The sequence below is a fragment of the Schistocerca gregaria genome, chromosome 1 (genome assembly GCF_023897955.1).
Source record: "Schistocerca gregaria isolate iqSchGreg1 chromosome 1, iqSchGreg1.2, whole genome shotgun sequence".
NCBI classification, from domain to species: domain Eukaryota; kingdom Metazoa; phylum Arthropoda; class Insecta; order Orthoptera; family Acrididae; genus Schistocerca; species Schistocerca gregaria.
In genome coordinates this window covers 530888895-530913436 of record NC_064920.1, presented here as the reverse complement: position 1 = coordinate 530913436, position 24542 = coordinate 530888895, and the positions used below count along the sequence as shown (strand labels likewise).

General features: G+C 41.7%; 1 protein-coding gene across 2 annotated transcripts in view; it reads right to left on the bottom strand.

Moving 5' to 3' along the window:
* The window catches only part of LOC126280249 (transient receptor potential cation channel subfamily A member 1-like), a 68446-nt gene that overhangs the window by 18235 nt on the left and 25669 nt on the right, over window positions 1-24542 (bottom strand). The window contains exon 3 of one of the 2 annotated variants that reach the window (XM_049979754.1): window positions 14453-14734. The exons of the other annotated variant lie outside the window; for it this stretch is intronic. Within the exon in view, the coding sequence (XP_049835711.1) occupies window positions 14453-14734 (282 nt within the window). The remainder of the gene's footprint in view (window positions 1-14452; window positions 14735-24542) is intronic. 2 annotated transcript variants of the gene reach the window in all.

The window sequence follows — 24542 nt, the reverse complement described above, 5'->3', positions numbered from 1 at the left end:
ACAGGGTCGGTCGTCAGAGCTTTTCGCAGCACATTGAAAGAATCTTGCTTAGCACCATCCCAGATAAATTTAGCATTAGCTTTTAACAACTCTTGAAGTGGCCTGGCTTTGATACAAAAGTCTTTTATAAAATTACGGTAATAAGAACATAATCCGAGGAAGCTTCTCACATCTCTAATACTTTTAGGAACAGGGGTTGGATTGTTTGGGGAGAGACCAAAAATCGAAGTCATCGGTCTCAGCGTATTAGGGAAGGACGGGGAAGGAAGTCAGCCGTGCCCTTTTAAATGAACCATCCCAGCATTTGCCTGGAGCGATTTAGGGAAATCACGGAAAACCTAAATCAGGATGGTCGGATGCGGGATTGAACCGTCATCCTACCTAATGCGAATCCAGTGTGCTAACCACTGTGCCACCTCGCTCTAATAATTATTTCCGTTATAGATCTCACCTTTTCTGGGTCTGGCCGCACACCTTCGTTTGACACCAGTTGTCCAGGTATTTTGATTTCTTTTGCTCCAAAGAGACACATTCTTGGATTAAGTTTCAGTCCGCCTTGTTAGAGAACTTGAGAACGGCCCTCAGTCTTTTTATATATTCATCAAATGTCTCTGAGAACACTGTAATGCCATCTAAATGACAAAGACACATCGTCCACTTCAGGTGACGTAGAAGATTATCCATCATATGTTCAAAAGTTGCTGGTGCATTACACAAACCAAACGGCATTACCTTAAACTCACACAGGCCATGAGGGGTGGTGAATGCAGTATTCTCACGATCAGCCCCTTCTACTTCGATTTGCCAGTATCCCGAGTACACGTCCATGGTTGAGAAAAACTTAGCTCTCTTCCGACAATCTAGTGTATCGTCAATTCGTGGAAAAGGGTAAACGTCCTTTTTCGTTATCTTATTAAGCTTCCTGTAATCATCACAATACCGCCAACTGCCATCCTTCTTCCTGACGAGTACCACTGGTGACGACCATGGGCTCTGCAAAGGCTGATGGATGTCATTCTTCAGCATTTTCTCCACCTCGTCGCGAATTATTCGATGTTCCGTCGCTGACACATGCTATGCTCTCTGGCTTATTGACTGATGGTCTCCAGTGCTAATCCGGTGCTTCACCTGTAGATTGAAGCATTCAGAGAACTCTTGAAGAATAGCAAGTAGCTTCTGTTGTTCCTTTGTGAGATCTGGTGATAGTCGATCTAGAAGATCTTGTCTCGTAGTGGTAGCGCTAATTTCGCCCACGGACTCGGCATGGGAGGTTTCTATGACCCTCAGCTGTTCTGTAATTAACGGCTCAGCGTTTGCTACGCACATACGTCTTGGAAGGATCTGCGGTTCTCGGCGACAGTTAACTATCCACAATTCACCGAATCCGTTCTTAAATGAGACGACAGGGACTGGGATGACGACGCTATTCTCCAGCGGTATGCTTCTCTTGCATTCCGCTACAAGATCCATGGGTTGATGCATGGCATGACACATGACAGTTACCCTTCTAACGCTGATCGCAGGAATTATCACTTCATCCAGCACACATAGTATCTACACTCTCGGATGTACATCTTCCTGTCCACAGTATCTCATCTCGTCTAACATAATCTTCGAGCGACCACAATCTATAATTGTCTGAGAAGCTTTCAAGAAGTCCCATCCGAGAATGACATCATGACTACACTCCTGTAAGCCGATGAATTCTAAGGGCTGTGTATGGCCACTTATACCCACATGAATGGTACATCTACCTGTAGGTTTTACATATTTCCCGTTAGCCACCTTCAGCAGAGATATTTTGCTGTCGATGAATACGGTTTTCTGCGACTGGCGACGGTACTTCTCCGAAATGACTGAATATGGTGCTCCAGAGTCCACAAGAGCTTGGGCTAGTCGGCCATCCATGAGGAGATCGACGTAGTTTCCTATCATTTTTGTAGTGATCGACGGAGGAGGATCTTTCTCTTCGGCTGCCTCATCTCCAAGGAAGGTCGCACTCTTTAGTTTTCCATGCTGGAGCTTCTAAACAGCGATGGAGCGTCCTCTCCAGCGGCCAGCTTGCGACGATGGTGACCTACGTCGTCCTGCACCCACATCTTCGTGTTCATCGTCGTCGTCTTGGAGTTGGCGTCGGCTAAGATCGATCTGCCGTCTTCTGGCGCGGGCGTCATCAAATATCCGCGGCCTTTCTCGAAAATAGCGCACCACATGTCCCTGTCGCCCGCAATGGAAACATACTGGATGGTTATCCTGGGTCTTCCAGACGTCAGTCTTCCTTGGTGCCCAAACAGGTTCCTCATGCGGCATTGTAGGAACGTAACTCCGCCAGGGTCTCGACTTTTTCAACGTTTTAAAGGGAAATGAGGGACGAAAGATTTGGTTCAATATCTGTTCGACTTCCTCCCTTATGACCTCTTGAAGCGTCTCGGTTTTTTTGCTCGCCTTGCCTTCTGAACTTCCTCTCTCACCATCTGATGAAGAACACTTGTGAAATCAGTTGCTTACTCCATCACAAACATCGATGTAACGTTTTGAAGCCGTTCGAACTTTTTGCATGTAATTATTTTTTGATGCATTGTCTCCATGTACTGGCACCATTGTATGAAGTCGTCTGCTGTCGAAACCTCCTTCAGGAGTAGGGCTTGATACATGTCCTCAGCAACACCCTTCATGAGATGTGCAGCCTTATCTTCTTCCTTCATTCCAGGATACACTATTTTACACAGCTCCTATACGTCTTGAATGTAGGATGCTGTAGTTTGTCCTGTACGCTGTGCCCTGCACTTTAATTTATCTTCAGCCGTGCACTTCTGTCGTTGTATGTCGCCGAAATACTTGCGCAGGTCCACCTGGAATACTTCCCAGCTTGTGAACTTCTCTTCATTGTTCTCATACCATTGTTTGGCAGTGCCCTCCAAGTAGAAAAATACGTTAGCCAAACACATGCCATTTCTTAAATTTGGCTATACGCTTATATACCTTCAGTAACATGTTTGGATCTAGGTCATTGTCACCAGAGAACCCGGAAAGATATCTCATGTGGTGGTACACAGTTACCGTCATAGTTACGTCCTCTTCTTCACCTGTCTCCGGTAGACTGCGATCTGTCGAATATGGCTCGAACTCGGGTTTCTCGCCACGTAAACAGCGGCTCTGCCGTGGCCTGATGGGAGCCACTGTGTCGTCGATAATGTACGCTATCACAAGTTCCAATACCCAGCGCCTCCACCAGAATAATGTCACGTAGAAGAAGGTGTAAGTAGATGAATGACGAACACTAACTTCACTTAACGAAGGTTTATTCAGCACTTGCACATACAAGAGGTTGCAGCGAAGCGCCTCCGGCCAGAACACATACAGTATATATACAGCTACAGAACATTCCAGTACAATAAGTCTTGACATTTGTGGATACTTCCAGAATCTACTCGAACCAGATATAGAAATTAAAATTGTGCTTTCTAGGTGAGTTTTGAACTCGGGACCTTCTATGCAACAGTTTAGTATCACAACCATTACACCACAGTGCTACTCAGCTTCAGCAGTGACAATATGAGTAGGATGCTTTAAAAGTGTTTCCTTTACAAGCTGGCTTTATGTTTTCCTTTATTGTGGTTTTCCTATATCAAGGTCTCATACACTGAAGAGCCAAAGAAACTGGCACACCTGCCTAATAGCGTGTAGGGTTCACGCGAGCACGCAGAAGTGCCGCAACGTGACGTGACATGGACTCGACTGTTGTCTGAAGCAGTGCTGAAGGGAAATAACGCCATTAATTCTGCTGGGCTGTCCATAAATCCGTAAGAGTACGAGGAGGTGAAGATCTCTTCCGCATATCACGTTGCAAGGCATCCCAGATATGCTCAATAATGTCCATGTTTGGGGAGTTTGGTGGCCGGAAGAAGTATTTAAACTCAGTAGAGTGTTCCTGGAGTCACTATGTAGCAATTCTGGACGTTTAGGGTGTCGCATTGTGCTGTTGGAATTTCGTAAGACCGTCGGAATGCACAATGGACATGAATGAAGGCAGCTGATCAGACAGAATGGTTACGTATATGTCACCTGTCAGAGTCGTATCCAGACGTATCAGGGGTCCCATATCACTCCAACTGCACACGCCACACACCATTACAGAGCCTCCACCAGCTTGAACATTCCTCTGCTGACATGCAGGATCCATGGATTCATGAGGTTGTCTCTACAACCATACACGTCCATCGGCTCGATACAATTTGAAACGGGACTCGTCCGACTAGACAACATGTTTCCAACCCTCAACAGGCCAATGTCGTTGTTGACGGGACCAGGCGAGGCGTGAAGCCTTGTGCCGTGCAGTCATCAAGGGTACAAGAGTGGGCCTTCGGCTCCGAAAGCCCATTTCAATGATATTTTGCTGAATGGTTCGCACGCCGACACTCGTTGATGGTCCAGCATTGAAATCTGCGACAAACTGCGGAAGTGTTGCACTTCTGTCACGTTGAACGATTCTCTTCAGTTGTTGTTGGATCCGTTCTTGCAGGATCTTATTCCGGCCCCAGCGATGGCGGAGATTTCATGTTTGACCGAATGCCTGATATTGACGGTACACTCGTGAAATGGTCGTACGGGAAAATCCTCACTTCAATGCTGCCTCGGAGATGCTGTGCCCCATCGCTCGAACTCATTTAAATCTTTATAACCTGCCATTGTAGTAGCAATAATCGGTCTAACAACTGCGTCACACACTTGTTGTCTTATATAGACGTTGCCGACCGCACCGCCGAATTCTGTCTGTTTACATATCTCTGTATTTGAATATGCATGTCTATGCCAGTTTCTTTGGCGCTTCAGAATATATACAGCCGGAAGTGGAGCCACGCCATCAGCAAATTGACTGACCAACAACCTAATACTCTAGTAGTTGAATGCCTCCTGGAAATATTGATTAAGATTTCATTCCAAACCGACCTTATAATCACTGTTTTCAATAGAGAAAAAGTTCATTCCTACAAATTAGGAATAACGTGAGTACATAATAGCTATTCGACGTACATGTTGTATTCTTTGTTTTCCGGCCTCTTTTTTCCATAGTTGCAGATATAGAAGTTCTTGGCCGTCTGCTTTTTGTAACATCTGGACTTAAGTTGTGATGGTCATACCTTCCTCTTTGCAAATAATACAACGTCAATGTCTAAGGGTAGAAATTCAGCTGAGGTACTAAAAGATGTTGATATTTTGTTTGAAATACCCAAATGACGATAAAACCCAGGTAACATTATGCAACCTTGGTGACTGTGGACCCTTAGCAAATGGCGATAGAGTCAAACACCTGGGAATGGCAACTGACATTTAGTTGTCGTGGACCGAACACACTACACTGCACTGCTCTCAAGAGTAATTTATCTGCTCAGGAAACTCAAATGTGCGATAACAGATCAGTACTTAATCACAGTACAGTATATTATGCACTGTTCCACAACCACATCACATATGGATTGATGATATGTGGACAATTTACTGGAAATAAAAGCATATTGTTCCTACAAAGAAGGCTGTAAGAATAATATCTTCCAGCAATAAATTTGACCAATGCAGATTCCAAAACAGTTTGGAATAACGACAATATTTAGCCAGTATTTTTTAAAATCCTTTGTCTGTGTAGGAGAAAATCAAGGCCGCTTCTACAAGATATAACAGATTCACAACAACGACACACGAAATAACGCCGACATTGATATTCCAAGCTGTCGTCTAAGTAAGACGCTGGACACTTTTCGAACAGCAGCCAAGAAGATATTCAACCACCTACCGCCAGATGATCAAAAATTGCCACTGAGGATGTTCTGAGCTAGTGTGAAGCGTCTGCTCAATTTCCCTGTAAGTGGATTTGCAGACTGGTCAACATGATACCATCACGTGTGAAGCCACAAACTGGAAACATTTAAGAGCTGCAAATTGTTGTTTATAACCATTGTTTAGATTAAATTAGATTAGATTCAGTTTTCGATCCATAGACCCAAAAAATGAGATGATTCTAGTGGGTGTGGAACATGTCAGAAAGTATAACTTAAAAACATAAAACATTTGAATATACTACTTACTGCCCTGATCATTTGTCAGGATATTATCGAAATAAGTGAACTCAATGCGGTAAACTGGAACAGGTAATATTTACAGAATTAACACGCTGTCAGAATGAAACAGTGTTCTATAACGCTTCGTGTCATCTTAGCTCTAGCAGTGGTTTTAATAGGTGTATATACTCTCTAAGATGTGACACATGACCAGTGAATGATGTTGACTTAGTAATATTATTTTTGTTTTACAGTATCCAAATGATGTCAGCAATATTTTTAATCTACATCACGTTGAAGTAGTGGAATAACTTATAAAGATAACAGTAGGCCCCAAAACCCAAGTAATATGTATAACATACCCAATATTACAGAACGTATTTTTCTGATACCAACAAGTGAATCAGAGATAGCAAAGATAATATACACTCTTAAGGATCAAAAACTCAGGTCTTGATGGGATACCTACCTGTATAGTAAAGCACTGTTCTCAGTGGTTAGTGAGACCCGTACCTGATTCAGTAAACTCAACAATGGGAAATGGGATATATCCTAAACGTTTGGAAGAGAATAAGGTTGTGTCCATTTATAAGGCTGGTGATAAGAAAAATCCTGCAAACTATAGAAAAATTACTACCACTCCTCTCTTATCTAAAATCATGGAAACAGTCTTGAAAGATAGAATATTAAATTTTATAGAGAATTATAACATACCAAATGAGACAAAACATGATTTTAGAAAATGTAGATCTACCACTACAGCCACAGCTAACTTTGTAGTCGATGTTATTGGAACATTAGGCCAACAAAGAAAAGTCGGTGGTATTTTTCTTGACCTCTCAAAGTCATTTGATTGGTGTGTGTCACTGCAATATAATTCACAAGCCGAACTATCACGGTATCAGCGGTAAGGCAGCTGACATCATAAAACCATTGGTGGAGAACAGAGAGCAGTGTGTAGAAGTGAAACATAACATGAGCAGTGTTAGTGTAAACATATGCTACAATTTTTATGCAGTTTAGTGTGGTGTACCTCAGGGATCAGTTTTCGGTCTCCTTCTTTTAATTCTGTACATAAATGATATATCAGCCGTAGATGACAATGTAGTAATTTTTGTAGATGACATTTCACTCATACTAAAAAGTGACTCGGCGAAAGAAATGGAATAAAGTGCTTCTACAGATCTTCAAGAGGCTTACAAATATGTATTTTAGTGAAAACAACATGTTTGTAAATGTGAACAAGTCAACATACATAAAACTACAAGGGAATAAAACTACATAGATTAACAATGTTTCCCTTGAAATTGGTAAGGCAGTTCTCAAATAAATAAGAAAATACAAATTCTTGGCGTTATCATTGATAAGCATTTGACATGGGAGGACCGCATCAGCAAATTATGCTTAAAAGTAAGCACCAAAAAATTCTTAATAAGGACAGTATCTAGGACAGTTAACACAGACATGCTATTAACAATGTAATATAGTCTAGTATAAACCCACTTGTCACACTCCATTTTAGTCTGGAGAAATACTGTATATATGCATATCTATAGGTTAATGAAGCTTCGAATACATGTGTTGCAAATTGACATCAAGGCAATCCTGCAGAACTGAATTCAGGAAATTTCATATCATGGCAGGCCCTTCACTATATTTGAAACAATTATGCATGTGAAAGCAAATAGTACTATCCAGTTGAATACAGATATACACAGTTACAATACGAGAAACAGAGATGATTATCATCTAGACAAGAAGTGGCTCAAGTTATCTGAAAAAGATGCTATAACTGCTGGATGCATTTTACACTATAAAGTGCCACCCAGAACAAAACACATTGAAAAGACATCTGTTTTCATAAACAAATTAAAAGGTTATTTCGTCTCCTTAACCTCATATAGTTTATATGAATACCTAGAAGCTAAACAGTCGAGAGGATCTTGTTCAAGCAGGGACGGAAGCACAAATATAAAAGTCATGTACTGTCTTATTATATAAGACTGATACTGTTGCTGCCTCTCTTTCTCGTTTGTTAAGCGCCTTGGAAGACATGCTGCTATAAAATGAGATGCCAGAGTTTATGATGACAGAGGTTACTCAGTGAATGGTGTACACCACTGAAATGTAATGGTGAAAGCGTAATATTAAGAAAACGTGAAGATGAGGATGTGATTACCATGTTGTCATGAAAGAGTTAATATTCATGTTTCTGTCTCTTTCAGGTCACTTTAAAACATCTTTTTTGTGACTGAGTATTTATCATAGAGTAATAATTTTAATTTTACTAAATTATGTATGTCTGTTTCATGTGACATGTATGTACATATAAATGAAATTTTGTATGATGTGACCACATCTGTGCAATGAAAATTGTCTACATATGGTTTAAGAAATAAATAAATAAATAAATTTCAGTACAATATTCCAAACTACAATATTGCATTCATTTCATATATTATACATTATTGTAAACTTGACAATGTCTGTTCAGCCATGGCTGGTAAATGATATAGAATTGATAATAAAGGTATAGGTTAATTACTGGTTTTTGCAACCATAATGTAAGTCTTATTAAGACTACTGTCGATGAGTTTCACTTTATTTTAACACATTTTGAGTTTCACTATAGCGATAAAGTTTTTTCCTCTTACCATTTTGTTTGATAGGATCATGAATAGTTTGCAAATGGGCAAAGTGGCCGAGCTGTTCTAGGCGCTTCAGTCTGGATCTGCGCTACCGCTACGGTTGCAAGTTCGAATCCTGACTCGGGCATGGATGTATGTGATGACCTTAGGTTAGTTAGGTTTAAGTAGTTCTAAGTTCTAGGGGACTGATGACCTCAGATGTTAAATCCCATACTGCTCAGAGCCATTTGAACCAATCGTTTGCATGCTTTACCTACTACTATAAACAGTTTTAATTGTTGTCGGTACTGACGGTTTTTTTGTTATTTATTGCATTCTTGTTGTTCTTCCATGTGTATGTTTTGGGTATTCAACACATAGCACTTTCACTACACTAAATTACGCGTTTCTGTGTTGAGAAGAAGTACTGTCATCTCGCCATTTCGTTTGTTTTGTTTTGCAATTGCAAGAAGCGTTCATCTTTTGTTTTGGTAGTGGTAGAAACGTCTGTTATTGCTCTGAGTGTTTATATTTTGCGACTAGAAAAAGTGTGTGTTTGCTTTGTGGAGTGTATTGTCCTTGTGTGTGTTAGTTTGTATATTAGTTTGTGGCGTGTAGGGGAGTTATTCTTTCTCTATAAAAAGTTTTAATATGTTTTATTAGTTTAAATAACGTCTGGCTGTTGATTTTTATGTGGTCTTTTACTACGCGTTTTTCTCTAGTATTGCTTTCTTTAATTTGGAAGTTCTTTTGTAGGTTTAGGAGATGTTTCTTGTTGCTGATTCTGACTATTTTCCTGTTTTTTCTACTGTTGTAGGATGGTGGTTTAATCGCCTGAGGTGTTCTGCAAATGTTGAATGGCTGGTGCTATATCTACATGCCCTTTTGTGTTCCTTATACTCTATTTCAAAAGCTCTGTCTGTCTGTCCTAAGTACAGATCAGCATACCTGTTGCACTGTAGTTCGTAAATGCCACATTTTTGGTACATGTCAGTGTGATCTTCCTTTTTGAGAACAGCTGCATAGAGTTATCGCTTTGGTACATTATTTTTATTGTTGTTCCTAATTCTGTGTGCAAGCTTGTGTCCGTATTTGAGCGTGTACTAGCTCATTTGTTGAGTTTTTGTGTTATTCCCTTGCTATATAGTGTTGATGATGTTGGTGCACATGTTTGTGATGGGTGTTGTGGGTCTCAAAAGAGTGGCATTTGTTTCATGTTTTGCTCTATTTTCTTGTTCAATTTTGTTACTAGTGATTCTTGGTATCTGTTATCTTTTGCTATCTGGATGATTATGTCCAACTACTTATTTTAGTTACGTTTGTCAGGTGGTGCTATGTTTAATCTGTGGGTCATATACCTGAGGGCAGATTCTTTTTGGACCTGTGGGTGGTTAGATGACTGATGTAATATTGTGTCTGTTGTGGTGTCTTGCCTGTAAATGCTAAATTAGATTTTGTCATTTTTCTTTGTGATGGATATATTGAGGAAGTTTATGTGGCCTGCTTGTTCCGTCTCTAAGGTGAACTTTATGTTTTTGTGCACTGTGTTTATCTCTTATCTCTATACGTAGTTCCTCTACTTCGTTTTCTGGTTCTTCTACGACGCTGAAGATGTCATCGATGTATCTCCACCAATACAGTATGTTGTATTTTCCTGGTGCTATGTTCTTCTCTCTTCTAATTTGTTCATGAAGATATTTGCTAACTTTCCTAACATTTGGGACCCCATTCGCAATCCTTCTGCTTGTAGGTAGAACTCCTTGTTGAATTCAAAGTAATTTTAGTCAGTAATGATTACTGAGGTGTAGGAGTGTGCTTATCTCTGTTATGTGTTCCTGTGGTAACTGTGAGTGTCTAGATTTTGTTCTATTAACTTGATTGTTTCTTCTCCTTGGATCATGGAGTACATATTTTCTATGTCAAATGAGAGCAGCATAGCTGTATCTGCAATATATAAGACTTTTATGTGGTTTATTAGTTCTTCTGTGTTTTTCACTGTTTTGTCATGTTGTTTTTTGTACTATAATGTATGGAAATTGGAAATTTTATGGTAAGTTCGTAAGGGACCAAACTGCTGAGATCATCGGTCCCTAGGCTTAAAGCTGCTTAATTTAACGTAAACTAACTACGTTAAGGACAGCACACAAACCCATACCTGATGGAGGGCTCGAACCTCGGACGGGGTGAGCCGCGGTAACCGTGGCAAGAAGCCCAAGACCTCACGACTACCTCGCGCGGCTGTAGTGTGTGTTTCACATGTATGGCGAGAGCCTATGTATAAGAGAAAAGCGAAATGTGTGTGATCTTAATAACACTTTCATAATAGTTACAAAAGATGGAAGTTAACCTATAGAACTTGCTATTGCATGCATTTATTTTTGCTATGACTTTTCGGGTGGAAATCGTAACACGGCCATATAACATACATGTTCAGCTTATTGCCATCTTTCAGACCCCGGGAATGGGCGATTCATTGTCACGACTGGCATGGGAGCATCATTCAAACATATCGCACAAATAGTTGGCTGTAGTGCAGTGATGGCAGAATGACTGGTGACGATGCGTACACAGAACAACATCGTGGAAAGAAGATGAGGCACGGACGCTTCCATAAGAACCACGAGGAGATCGTAGCATTGTTTGACTGGCTCAGAACAATAGTGCAATGACAACAGCTGGAATCCGAGCAGACATCACAGGTAGTGTCTCCACGAACCGTCAGGGACAGGTTACTGGAATTTGGGTCGAGGTCTCGAGTTACCGCACGTTCTCTGTCGCTGTCACCATGCAAAGCAGCACACAACCCACACTAGTATGGCGTAAAACCAACAGAAACACTGAATAGAATTCTGTGACGCTCTGCGATGAACCGCGCTTCTGTTTGTGATGGTTGGATAGACGCCAACGTATCCGTAGATGACCTGGTGGATGCTCACAGGAAGGATCAATTAGCTTATACCTTTTCAACTCCTGGATGCTTGCTGTGTGGAGGTATTGTATATAATAATAGGACTGATGTGGTAACTGTGGAGGAGAGACTGAATTCTCGCCAGTATGTTGAAAGAATGGTAAACCTTCTTGTCTTACCCTTCATGAGCGAGATCCGATACTGCAGATCACACTATAAATACAGGAGGAACGTACCAATTCTAGAATGGCCTTCCAGGTACCCTGATTTGTCACCAGTAGTGAATTTCTGGGATGCGGCACTAAGGCGTATTCTTTCGTGTTAGCCTCCAGGCAAGAATTTTCATTAACTGACACACCATGTGTTCCATTATATGCTCTAATTTGTATGTCGGTAGCCTAACACCTTCTCCTTCTGATGAACCGTTCATGAGCAGTTCCCATTCTAGAATATCCGAATAGTTCAAAAAATGGCTCTGAGCACTATGGGACTTAACTGCTGAGGTCATCAGTCCCCTATAGATTAGAACTACTTAAACCTAACTAACCTAATAACATCACACACATCCATGCCCGAGGCAGGATTCGAATCTGCGACCGTAGCAGTCCCGCGGTTCCGGACTGCAGCGCCTAGAACCGCTCAGCCACTCCGGCCGGCGAATATCCGAATGAAACAGTGCTTTAACGCAAGTTATATTTGTTTCTTTTTCTTTTTTTTTTAGGGAAGTTGTTCTTTGTAGAAATTTGTATCTTCTATGGATAAACTTTTGTGTCTTTAACAAGGTTGTTTCCGAACTCGCTGTTCTCTGTGCCATCGGTGACTCAGATGGATAGAGCGTCTGCCATGTAAGCAGGAGATCCCGGGTTCGAGTCCCGGTCGGGGCACACATTTTCACCATGTCCCTAATGAAGTACATCAACGCCTGTTTGCAGCTAGGGTGTCCATTTCATTATCATTTCATTTCTAGCAAAGCTGCATAGTCATCTATGGTAACTGTTCTTTCGGGAACAGATACTATCGTCATGTATATCTTGTCACATTAATAATAACCCCACTTCCCCCCCCCCCCCCCACCTTCATCCACGGCTGTAGTGCATGCTTCATTGGTCCAAACACAGGGAAGGTGGAAGGTGCGTAGGCGGCGAGGTACCCATCAGGCACACAACTTTGAGTGCCCCATTGATCGACGAGTGTCTCTACACTACCAACAGAGACGTCCAATTGAGCAACGACGTGTTGATTGCGGTCCGACGATCACCCCGGATGAGAGTGTCTGCACATTCCAGCACTGCAAGAGCACGGCTGTGTGCGGCCGGTTGGCACGCGGGATATGGGACCGGTATTGTGGCGACGAAGACAGACGCTTCGCCCTATGACTCACCGTGCTTTTGTTCACTACCAAGTCCCCGCAGACATTCTGCAGGTCTAGTAGGTTTTCAGCAAAAGAAACCCAATGACACCTCTTTGCTTGGAATGCACCTCCGTTACAAGCGTCGTTTTCAAGGCCATGCATACCGTCGCTGCCTATCGGAACTTCATTAAACTGTATAGGCTGAAGTGGAAATATGCTATGACTCCCCACAGAAAATTCCTCATTTTTTCATCAGAAATTGACCGAGGAAAAAAATGTGTTGCATTACTTATTGAACGCCCCTCGGACATTCTGCACCCTTTCCAACACTGACAGACTAATGGTTTCACTCCTGTACCGAAGTCAGTCTGTGCTCGTGTGATGTGTTGTTATCCGTAATGCATCATTCTCTACACATCAATCCAGCATACTCTAACAATGTCTCTTGCTGTGTTTTCTTCTACATAATTTTCATGTTCCTTCTTGTAATGCTGTATTAATAGTTCTACATCTACATCTACATCTACATTTATACTCCGCAAGCCACCCAACGGTGTGTGGCGGAGGGCACGTTACGTGCCACTGTCATTACCTCCCTTTCCTGTTCCAATCGCGTATGGTTCGCGGGAAGAACGACTGCCGGAAAGCCTCCGTGCGCGCTCGAATCTCTCTAATTTTACATTCGTGATCTCCTCGGGAGGTATAAGTAGGGGGAAGCAATATATTCGATACCTCATCCAGAAACGTACCCTCTCGAAACCTGGACAGCAAGCTGCACCGCGACGCAGAGCGCCTCTTTTGCAGAGTCTGCCACTTGAGTTTGCTAAACAGCTCCGTAACGCTATCACGCTTACCAAATAACCCCGTGACGAAACGTGCCGCTCTTCTTTGGATCTTCTCTATCTTCTCTGTCAACCCGACCTGGTACGGATCCCACACTGATGAGCAATACTCAAGTGTAAGTCGAACGAGTGTTTTGTAAGCCACATCCTTTGTTGATGAACTATTATTTAAAAACTCGAATAAGTAGACAGTCTATGCAAACAGCTTCTTCATTTAGGATTTAGGAAGTCACGAACGGCTGTACAAATACACTGGAATAGCACACAACGATAGGCTTGAACAAAACTAAAGAAAACCAGGCTCCAATAGCGATGTAAATTTGTCTCGTTGTTGTTGTGGTCTTCAGTCCAGAGACTGGTTTCATGCATGCTACTTTATCCTGTGCAAGCTTCTTCATCTCCCAGTACCTACTGCACCCTACATCCATCTGAATCTGTTTAGTGTATTCTTCTCTTGGTCTCCCTCTACGATTTTTAGCCTCCACGCTGCCGTCCAATACTACATTGGCGATCCCTTGATGCCTCAGAATATGCCATACCAACCGATCCCTTCTTCTAGTCAAGTTGTGCCACAAATTTCTCTTCTCTCCAATTCTATTCAATACCTTCTCATTAATTATGTGATCTACCCATCTAATCTATTAATCTATTAATAAAACCTTACTTACTTGCTCTTGTCAATAATAAGTGCTGCAGCCTTCCGTCTCTTCATGTTAGCTGCAAGGTGCAGTGCGCATAAGCCTTTATTGTCAATGTTGTTTATGTCAAATCTTGCACAATTAACAAGCAATTCTATGCAAGACTCAAAACCTTTGGCCTGCCTTCTAGGAGCGTTGTCTCCGAACGCCATCACAAGAAAGTGCAAGGCGTTATGACCTGAGCTGTCTGTTGAGTTCACCTTTGTCTTCGGGTTTGACAGCAATATGGAGAGGGCTGCGGAGTGACCGCTCCTGTGAAAACAAAATTGATTAGCACATTCAAAATTGTTTTCTTTCGCATCGACCAGTCTTGTGAGCACAGTTTGTCAACGTAATTACTCTCTGTGAGCCTTAAAGGTTACAGCCGAATTGTCGCATTGAATGTAAAACACTTAGCACTAGTTACACTAGAGTGTGAGACATGAGTAGTGATGTGTCCAAATTTTGATATTCACTAATAACAGAAAATCACAATTCGTATTCATCAGAAACATTATCATACATTTTTTCTTCACAGCTTAATGAATACCTTTCCCAAACTCAATTGTAAAAAATGATATTATTTTTTCTCTCTAGTTCTTTTTATTTTATTCATATAAGATATTTATAATATAAAATAATAATAATTTTGTACCATAGATAATATTGACATACAAACAAAACAAGCAGATATACGCTCCACAGTTGATTAACCTCCACTGGCCGGTGTGGCCATGCGGTTCTAGGCGCTTCAGTATGGAACCGCGTGACCGCTACGGTCGCAGGTTCGAATCCTGCCTCGAGCACGGATGTGTGTCATGTCCTTAGGTTAGTTAGGTTTAAGTAGTTCTAAGTTCTAGGGGACTGATGACCGTAGATATTAAGTCACATAGTGCTCAGAGCCATTTGAACCATTTGATTAACCTCCATCTGTTTGGTAGCTGGTGGACGTATGACGAGTTCCGCACAGTTAATATTGTTAAAATATGTGTATTCCAACCATACATTAAAGATGTGTTATAAAACGTTACTAGGAAAGCGAGGTTTATTGGTACATTCACATTCTGTTCATCATTTCGCATCAAGAGGATCGAAACAAACAAGAAGAATTTGCGAGAGCAGAGGAGGGGCGATCCGGAACCAGTATTGTCATACCAATCTCTATGCACAGTAGCTGTAGCAGGAAAAGGATGTACGTAAATTTACGAACGTAAATCTAATAATGTATTGAATATTGAGAGATCACTTGCCCCCTCTGGAATCTGGGATACAGACTTTTTATTCATTACAGAAATCTCACGTCTTCCAAAAATGATTATCCATGATTTTCCTAATATTAAATTTAGCACTGCCAATTGCAATTGAAGAACTGTGACTTTAGCAAGCACTAGTCACTACTTGGACTTGTTTGATTGTCAGGTTACTCACTTTAATCGTACCGTTTCCTTGGCATGGTAACCTTTCACCTTTTTTCCCAAGTGTCGCTGATGCAATCTTTTGCAGAATATTGCCAATCTTTCCTCTGTTGCTTCACAGGACAGCTCTAATCGAGCTCCACCACCGACGACAAAGTAAAACTGCGTTTTACTGCACGACATCCGCCTACAGTTTTCAAAATGACACACATACTCCCCTTGCTGCATTGCCTATTCAAAACAATAGTTAACTATTTGTTTGTAGACACAGAAGACCCATGAACTCTTTCCGAGACTATATTCAGGTGAAAGAAGTCCGTTTATTTGAGTATATCTTCCATTAGAGTTTATCCTATCAACTAGATAAGGTATTTTATCATTTTCGAGTGCCATCATCTTGTGCTCGAACGCACGCCTGTAGGAAGTGATCTTTGGGGTATGTGCTTTATTTAATAGTGAGTTTCCCTTTATAATCAGCAGCCTCTAATTCATAAACACTTCCTGTCTTGCATTAAATCCATTCTCCTAGTCTGTATGCGGGCTAAGGCGAATGTTCTGCTCTCTTCAAGCCTAGATGGTTCCATCGCAATGCACAGGACAATAGCTGGGGGGCGGAATCGATGAACGAAGAGAGAGATGGTGGCAGAGGACATTAGCCCTCTCTGCCTTGGCGTATGTGATTTGGGGCACGTTGGGGGAACGATCTTTCCCGCCAGATCCGTGGTAATGGAAGTTCGCGGTAGAAGTTTCGAGATTTTTCGAGAGAGTCCGTCCTTTAAAACTGGCGCACAAAGAAACCATAGGGCGCGCTTATGACGCAAGCCGATTGCGCCGTCGTGTTGCACCCGGAAGCTAGTGCTGTGATTGACCAGAATGTGCTCCAAAAGGTAGGCCCTCTCACTGGTGTAGAGGAGCGAACGGCCAGTTGAAGACGGGACATGCTACAGGCTGGGTGTGTTGGAGGTGCTGTTGGCCGATGGGGCAGCTGTGCAGCTGTACAACGAGGCAATATTGGTGGGATGCAGTGCAATTGCTTGCTTTCATTAGTTATGTCGCGATCAGAGCTTGTTAGTAGACGCTGCTCTCTTTTAGATTGAGCACTGTGCTCGTTCTTTTGTTTCAACTACTGTAATTAGCATCATTTTTTCTTTCGCCCTGCCCTTGTTCCGCGCAAATCGGTTAAAGAAGCATCGCGAATTTTTGTGAATGAGTAATAACAGTTTCTCTCTCGTTCTTTGTCCTCAGCAATGCTGATCTCTGTTGCAACACATTGGATCACGCACAAGCTTATAACATCCTTTCCCTTGTTCCCATAGAGACACCGCCCACGCTGATCACTTTGTCACGTCTGCATTTCATAAGGGACGGTAGCATCTAAGAAAATTGTTTGTTACGCAGTTAAAATTCATCCACCTACAAATAACTGTAACAAATCTTAAGATTTAAATTAAATCTTTTACTTCAAGCCTCCCAGTCATTTTCAGTTGCATCAGGCAATAGATTAAGAATTATGTGACGTACTCTTCAACTTGACTTTGTCCCCAGAAGACATACTGTGCTTCTTGGTTCCTTTGCGACATGGCAAAGAAATTATTTTACATGTTTTTAGGGCAGAGACGCCTCCTACTTTAACTAACCACACTGTGGCCATTGCACTGACGGGGCGCGATACGAGCAGCAGTGGATGTTATAAAAGAAGCAATAGTGGTTAGTAGTTAATATATTTAGGTCCCATCTTTGCCTATTCTTAGGCAGAATCACAGGTTAAGATCACTAGTCTACGGTCAGATCACTCGATGCTACAACACATAAAAGTATAGACGGCACTTCATACCGGCTTACAAGGCAGAGTGAATGCGGAACACCCTGAAAGATACAGGACCATGCGACTTTTAGGTGTCTTGCACCATGCTTTCTTTATGGACCGAAATGGATTAGTCGTAAATAAGAAATACAGACTTCTACGCTAGAAGAGAGGGCGAAACTATGAAATTTCGAGGCTGACATTCCGCAGTCCGCTTGTCATGGCTGCGCAATAACATGAGGTGAGGACCTTTTGGTTCAGTCTGACGATGTTAAGAGCCGGCTATACCCGCCAATCTGAAGGTTGTTTCGGAGGGCTTCTCACATCGTAATTCATCTCATTTGAGTTGCACTTTACCCAAACTCAAAAATGTATATATCGAAGCATGTTTTCCTCAGCTTTTATTATGGTAGACGAAATTAAAAATTAGAAGGCTTGAAAAGAATGAAATACATCTATTAAAATGACAAGTTTTGTGAGCGCATTAAAGAGTTATAGATGACAAAAAGTTAAGTAAACGGTTTTTTACATTTATATCCTGTTTCTCAACTCTGGAGCGTGTTAATCAGTGGAATATACTTTGGTTATTTTACCTGGTAGCCAAAATAATTTTTTCAATTGATAAGACTTTTTTAATTTCGGTTTTGTAATTTTCAGTACCTGCTGTACCAATAATAGCAACGTTCGTGAAGGTTTTCTACCTTTATATCTCAACTTGCTGGATACCCTGGATATAACACTAGATTCCTAAACCCCTCTACTATTTACGATTACTGTAGCGTATAAAACAGGATATTTTCTATTTAACATGGCATTTGACATACCACTGGAGATCCAATAATTGGAATTAACTAACGTATAGCATATAAATTATGACTTCCTTTGAATTAATGTGGAGTAGTACAGTTTATGATGGTTTAGTAGCAACATGACATTTCCCCTTCTTTAGTGTTCTAGGGTTAATCGTATGGAGATGTTATTACAGGTCATTTAACAAAATAGATGCCATCCACATTACTATTAATAAAATCAAATGACGTACTTTTAGGTATGAAAGCAAAGCGACAAAATAGCCAGATTTAGAACCTTGCGTCCTCCCGCACAAATATCTTGGCCATTAGTACTGCAGTCCCTATTCTTGCGAATACCGTCCACTTTTTATCCTCGTTAATAAAGTAATTAATCATCTGCACACAGAACTTCCTGTGGAATCTATTGAGCAAGTTCCAGCAACCGTTATCTGCCGGAAAGTTAGACGCTTCCGTATTGAATTCCATTTTTTTTTTTTTTTTAGCAAATGAAGGACTTGCAAGCTATGAGTTTTGAACAACTTGACAGTGTCTTTATATATTCTTTTCGATTTTTAATTTCTTTTCTCATGTCCTCCTATCAACAAACTTTTGACTTTAAAATGTATTAATGTATCTTTCATCCTTATATAGACACATTCTTACCTTAAAGAAAGGGAAACAACTGTCGAACTTGTAACATTATTACCGGTGATACCGATTGTCTCATCTAATTTCTTCATCTGCTTTTATTCAATGTGATTTCTGTACCACCAAGCTCTATGTAAATCTTTTATTCATTATTTATGTCAATTTACTGAATCTTTGGTTCTAATTTCGAAAAATAATGTACCGTAAAAGCATAAAAATGTTAAAACCTTACTTGTAATACTGGTTCATGCACAGGGAAAATAGGTTTGTAATCATGTAAAACACCGAGGGAAGTCCCTCCTCCGCAACGAAACTACCTTGGTGGGAATAAAAGAAGTGGAACGGGCGTTCGAATTGCAAGGCTCCTTTATGGTAAGAGTCAGTCGGTGGCTAGCAGGCAAGGTGTTCGCACCTCGAGAACTGAACGAGAGAAGTACTACTGCAAGATTATATAATATGGCCTAGGATGTGAAGTCATTCGGCTTACTATTCATGGCATGCTTTGACTGGCTACTAAAATCCGATACTAAGAAGAGAATTTTCGAAGCTTATATTACACAGGAAAAGCCATGGACAATTTTGCCGCCTTTTTTGTCTTTTTTTTAATAGCACGGGAGATTGACGCTGCCACCACCTTCATCTCAAATTATCAACTGAGTACAGTATAACTGCATAGACCAGTTATTTATTTATTTATTTATGCATTTATTTTACCTGGCAAGATTAGGGCCTTCAGGCCCTCTCTTACACCTAACCAGGCATACTCAGATTGAACGAGTTACAGTTTCTAAATAACATTAAGAACATTTAACGTATTATGCAGTATTGATGTCAAACGAAAAAAATTTGAGATTATAACAGTAGTACAATGATAGTTATAACAATAAAAATAATTATAACAATCAACAATAATAATGATAATAATAATGATAATAGTAATAATAATAATAATAATAATAATAATAATAATAATAATAATAATAGTGACTAAGTATATGAAAGTAAACATACATTTCTTTTGTGAATGTCAGTTAGTTGGGAATTTTCTCGTTATATTCTTGCAGCTTGTTAGTTATTCTCATCGAGCAGAGACATAAGACGATAGAATGGGGTGAAAGAGATATATAAGAGGTAGATAGGTTAGAGGAAGAGAAAAAGAATGGTAAAATTCGAAGCTGTGATGGAGAGAAGAAAGAAAGAGATGTTAGGGGCACAACAATGGTGGCTATACCGTCCCTAATATGTAAGTTTTGAGTTCCCTCTTGAATGTTGAGTAGTTCTGGATAAGACGCAGATCACAGGGGAGTGCGTTCCATAGTCGTATGGCTGAGATGGAGAATGACACGGAGAAAGATTTTGTGTTATGTAAAGGTACAGCCAAGATGATAGACGTATCCGATCTGGTATTGCGATTGTGGAATGATGATAGATGTTTAATGTGAGAAGATAAGTATTGGGGGCACCGGTGGCTAAGAAATCGATGAAGTAAGCACATCGTGTGGAGATCGCGTGCCTTATGTGGGCGTATCCAACCTAGCTGGGAGTATGAAGGACTGATATGATCATACAACCGAATATTGCACACGTATCTGACGCAAGCATTCATCACTAGCTCGAGGCATCTAGAATTTTCACTATTTGTGCCGTGTTGAACTACATCGCAGTAGTAAAGATTAGGCAAGACTAGTGTTTGGACTAATTTTTGTTTAACATGGGTTGGAAATATTTTTCTAAATTTTTTAATTGCATGTAGGGAGGAGAGCGATTTCCGGCAAGCTGTGACTGTTTGTTCTTCCCAGTTTAGGTGTTCATCCAAGATTATTCCAAGGTCTTTTACTGTTTTTTGGTATGGTAGTTGGGTACCATTGAGGAGTATTTTAGGGACCGTTTCGCGAAAGTACCGGCTGATTAACTTTGGATGAGATATAAGTGTGACCTGGGATTTCTTGGGGTTTAGTTTCAGACCTAGGTTCTGTGCCCATCGAGAAACAGAGCAAAGATCTGCGTTCATACTCGCTACTGCGCCAGCAATGTTTTTGGGGCTTGCACTTATGTACAGTTGGATGTCGTCAGCATATAGATGGTATCTGCAGGAGTGAATCACTGAAGAAATATCATTAATATACAGTGAGAAGAGTAGTGGACCAAGGACGGAGCCTTGGGGAACTCCAGAGTGCACGCTTTTCCATGATGACTTTTCCGACCCACAAACGACTTGTTGACTTCTGTTTTTGAGGTAGCTGTCGAACCAGTGTATTGCGCTGATTGAGAAATTCAGCTGTTTCATTTTAATTAGTAATATATCGAAGTCAACTGTGTCAAAAGCCTTGCTAAAGTCAAGCAGTGTTAGGATAGTAGCTTCACGTCTGCCCATAGCATGTTTAATGTCATCAGTTACTTTGATTAATGCAGTTGCTGTACTATGGTGCTTTCGAAAGCCTGACTGATATTCGTCATGGATGTTATGAGTTTTGAGGTAATCCGTCAGCTGTTCATGGACGATGTATTCTAGGGCTTTAGATATTGCAGGTAGTATGCTGATCGGCCTGTAGTCACCTGGCGACTTAGGGTTGTCAGTCTTGGGTATAGGCTGGATTAAACTTTGCTTCCACTCAGTAGGATATATACTACTGACAAGAGACAGGTTGAAGACGTCTGTGATAACTGGAATAATAGTGGCTACGACGTTTTTAATCATGCCAATGCTCACTCCATCATTTCCTACTGCCTCGGAAGAGATTCTCATAATTGCCTTGTGTACTGTGCTGGTAGTGACATGTTTTAGGAAAAACTTGTCTCTCAAGGGATTGATATCTTGGGGCTGGTAATTTGTCGCTGCGTGGCAGATTACAGCTGTTGAGAAGAAATCGTTTAATTCTTCTGCAGACGCTTGATAAACAGCGTCATATCTTCGCTTCCCTATACCGAAACTGCGCAGCTTTTTCCACAGTGCAGCAGGTTTTGATATGCCGCATACGACAGAGCGGGCATGTCTGATTTTGGCATTTCTCACGCTTTGCTTCGTTCTGTTTCGGAGTTTCCTATAAGCTTCGTACGCCTCGGGAGTTGGGTTACGCTTGAAGGCCCTGTGTGCAGCATCACGTTTATTCATTAACTGGCGTAATGCAGTGGTGAGCCATGGAGCAGGAGCTCTCTTTACCTTGACAGTGCGTTGAGGAGCATGTTTATCATACAGTGCAATAATTTTGCTACATAATTGCCGAATTTTTCCGTCTAAAGTCGGTTCATTGCTTATATCATGCCAAGGGATGTCTGAGCAATCCTTTTGAAGAGCGTCATGGTTAACATTTTTTAAGTTTCTGTAGGTTACCAAGTGAGATTTTTCTTTGGTAGTATGCACTGAGTAATTTAAGAATATCACGTCATGAGCAGAGAGTCCCGGAGCGGATGTCTGATTGGCGCGGATTATTTTATCTGGTCGCTTTGTTGCTATTATATCTATGAGTGTGTGGCTGTGTGACGTGTGATGAGTTGGGTCCAGCGGTGTTAAACTCATATCATTGGAGTGGAACAGTCGCCTTAGTTTTTCGGCAGAGGGAGATTTTAACTGTAAGTCGATGTTTGTGTCGCCCATAATGATTATGTGTTCATACTGTGTCACGAGTGAGGACAGGGCAGACTGAAAGGAGGACATGGCACCGACGTTTGGAGGTTTATAGATTACTCCAATTAGCAGTTTCTGATTTGATGTATTTATTTCGAAAAATAAGAACTCTGCTTCTCCTTCGCCCTTTGCATCCGATGTGCATAGTACAGTAGGTGTCAGATCAGAGCGAACATAGGCACCCACACCACCCCCGCGTCGTGTTTCACGATCTGCCCTTAGGAGAGAGTAACCAGCGATTCGGATAGCGTCGGAAGAAATGTTTGGTTTCAACCAAGTTTCAGAGACGAGGATAATGTGGAACAGCGATTGGCAGAACAGGTCACAGAACTCGTCGAAGTGAGCCGTTAGCGACTGCGCGTTCGCGTGGGCAACAAAGAGCCCGCCGCCGGAACTGGTCCGTCCCATTGTGGCCGCCTGTAGGACCGAGCGCGCTCCGTTTACCTGCTGGCCGGAAGAGGGACAAAAGCTGGATTTTGTGGGGGAAAACATGTTTACAGGTGTCCAAGGTCGTGACTGACTCAAGCGTCTGTGAACTAAAGGTGAAAAACACGCTGGAAGTATCAGAGAAGGGAGCGAAAAGAAAGATGGAAAGTGGCAGTAGTGGTTACGAAAAAGATAATAGTTGTAGTAGTGGTAGTGGCGAAGATGAAAATAACAGATATAGAAAGGCGGTTTGTAAAGAGATTCCTGTTAATGGAGAATGTTAATTCCCATTTAACTGACAATATGAGTATACATGAGCACTTATGATAGACAAATAAAGAAACAATATTTATGTGAAATAATTGACTGATTTTAAATAGAGTACTTATGGTACTTATAGAAATAACGGAGCTATATTTAAGCTAAAACATGAAAAGAAAGAATAAAAATTAACTTATATTAGACAGATTACAATATGAGACTTTGTGTCTCGCGAGATTTCGCTCAGTCTTTCAGTTCGAACATGTTCGTCACCGTTTTCCTCCCTCCTTCCGTCTTGACTACGATCCTGCCGTCCTGGGTCCATACATTTTGAAGGCCGAACTGTGTGATCGCAGCGTTCAAAACTTTTAGTCTTTCGCGCGTCAGATCTTCCCTCAGGGTAACCCCACTCTTGGCGAGTTTTCTTTTCTGAGCAAACACTTCAGCTCTTTTCCGGTACGACACAAATTTAATTATTATAGGCCTGGGTTTCGTGGCGCCTGGTATCCTGCGCCCAACACGATGGCTTCTGTCAATATCGGCCACGTCGATCTGCACGCCAAGTTTCTCACGCACGAGGCTAATGGCCAGGTCGTCGGTGTTTTCGCGATCGTTTTCAGCTACCCCGAACAAGCGCAAGCTGTTCCTTCGCTGATACTGCTCAATTTCATCGGTGGCAGCAGACAGTTTAGCTTCTAGCTCGGCGGCTTTTTTCTCTTGTGCGGCCAGGGACTTTCTAAGAGACTGGATTTCGGTGCTGTTGCGCCCGACAGACTCTTGTAGTTTGTCCATGACCGCGGCCGTCACGGAGTCCGTGATGGATTGGACGATTACGTCTAGCGTGTCTTTGCTGTGCAGCGCCGCACTCACCTGGGACCGGACGAGCTCCCCGATGTCGGGAAGCGGGGCCTCACCTGCCGCCGGAGACCGGGCGCCCGCGCTGCCTGCGCCCCTGTAGCCTCGCCTGCTGCCGCTTACTCGTGCTCTTCCCATTTTTCACTCACTTATCACTTATCACTTGTGTTAATCGACGGAGAACAATACACCACGGCAAGTAACACTTGTTTAGTCAGATGCACACGTTGTGGACTGTCGCACTTCTCTGTAACAC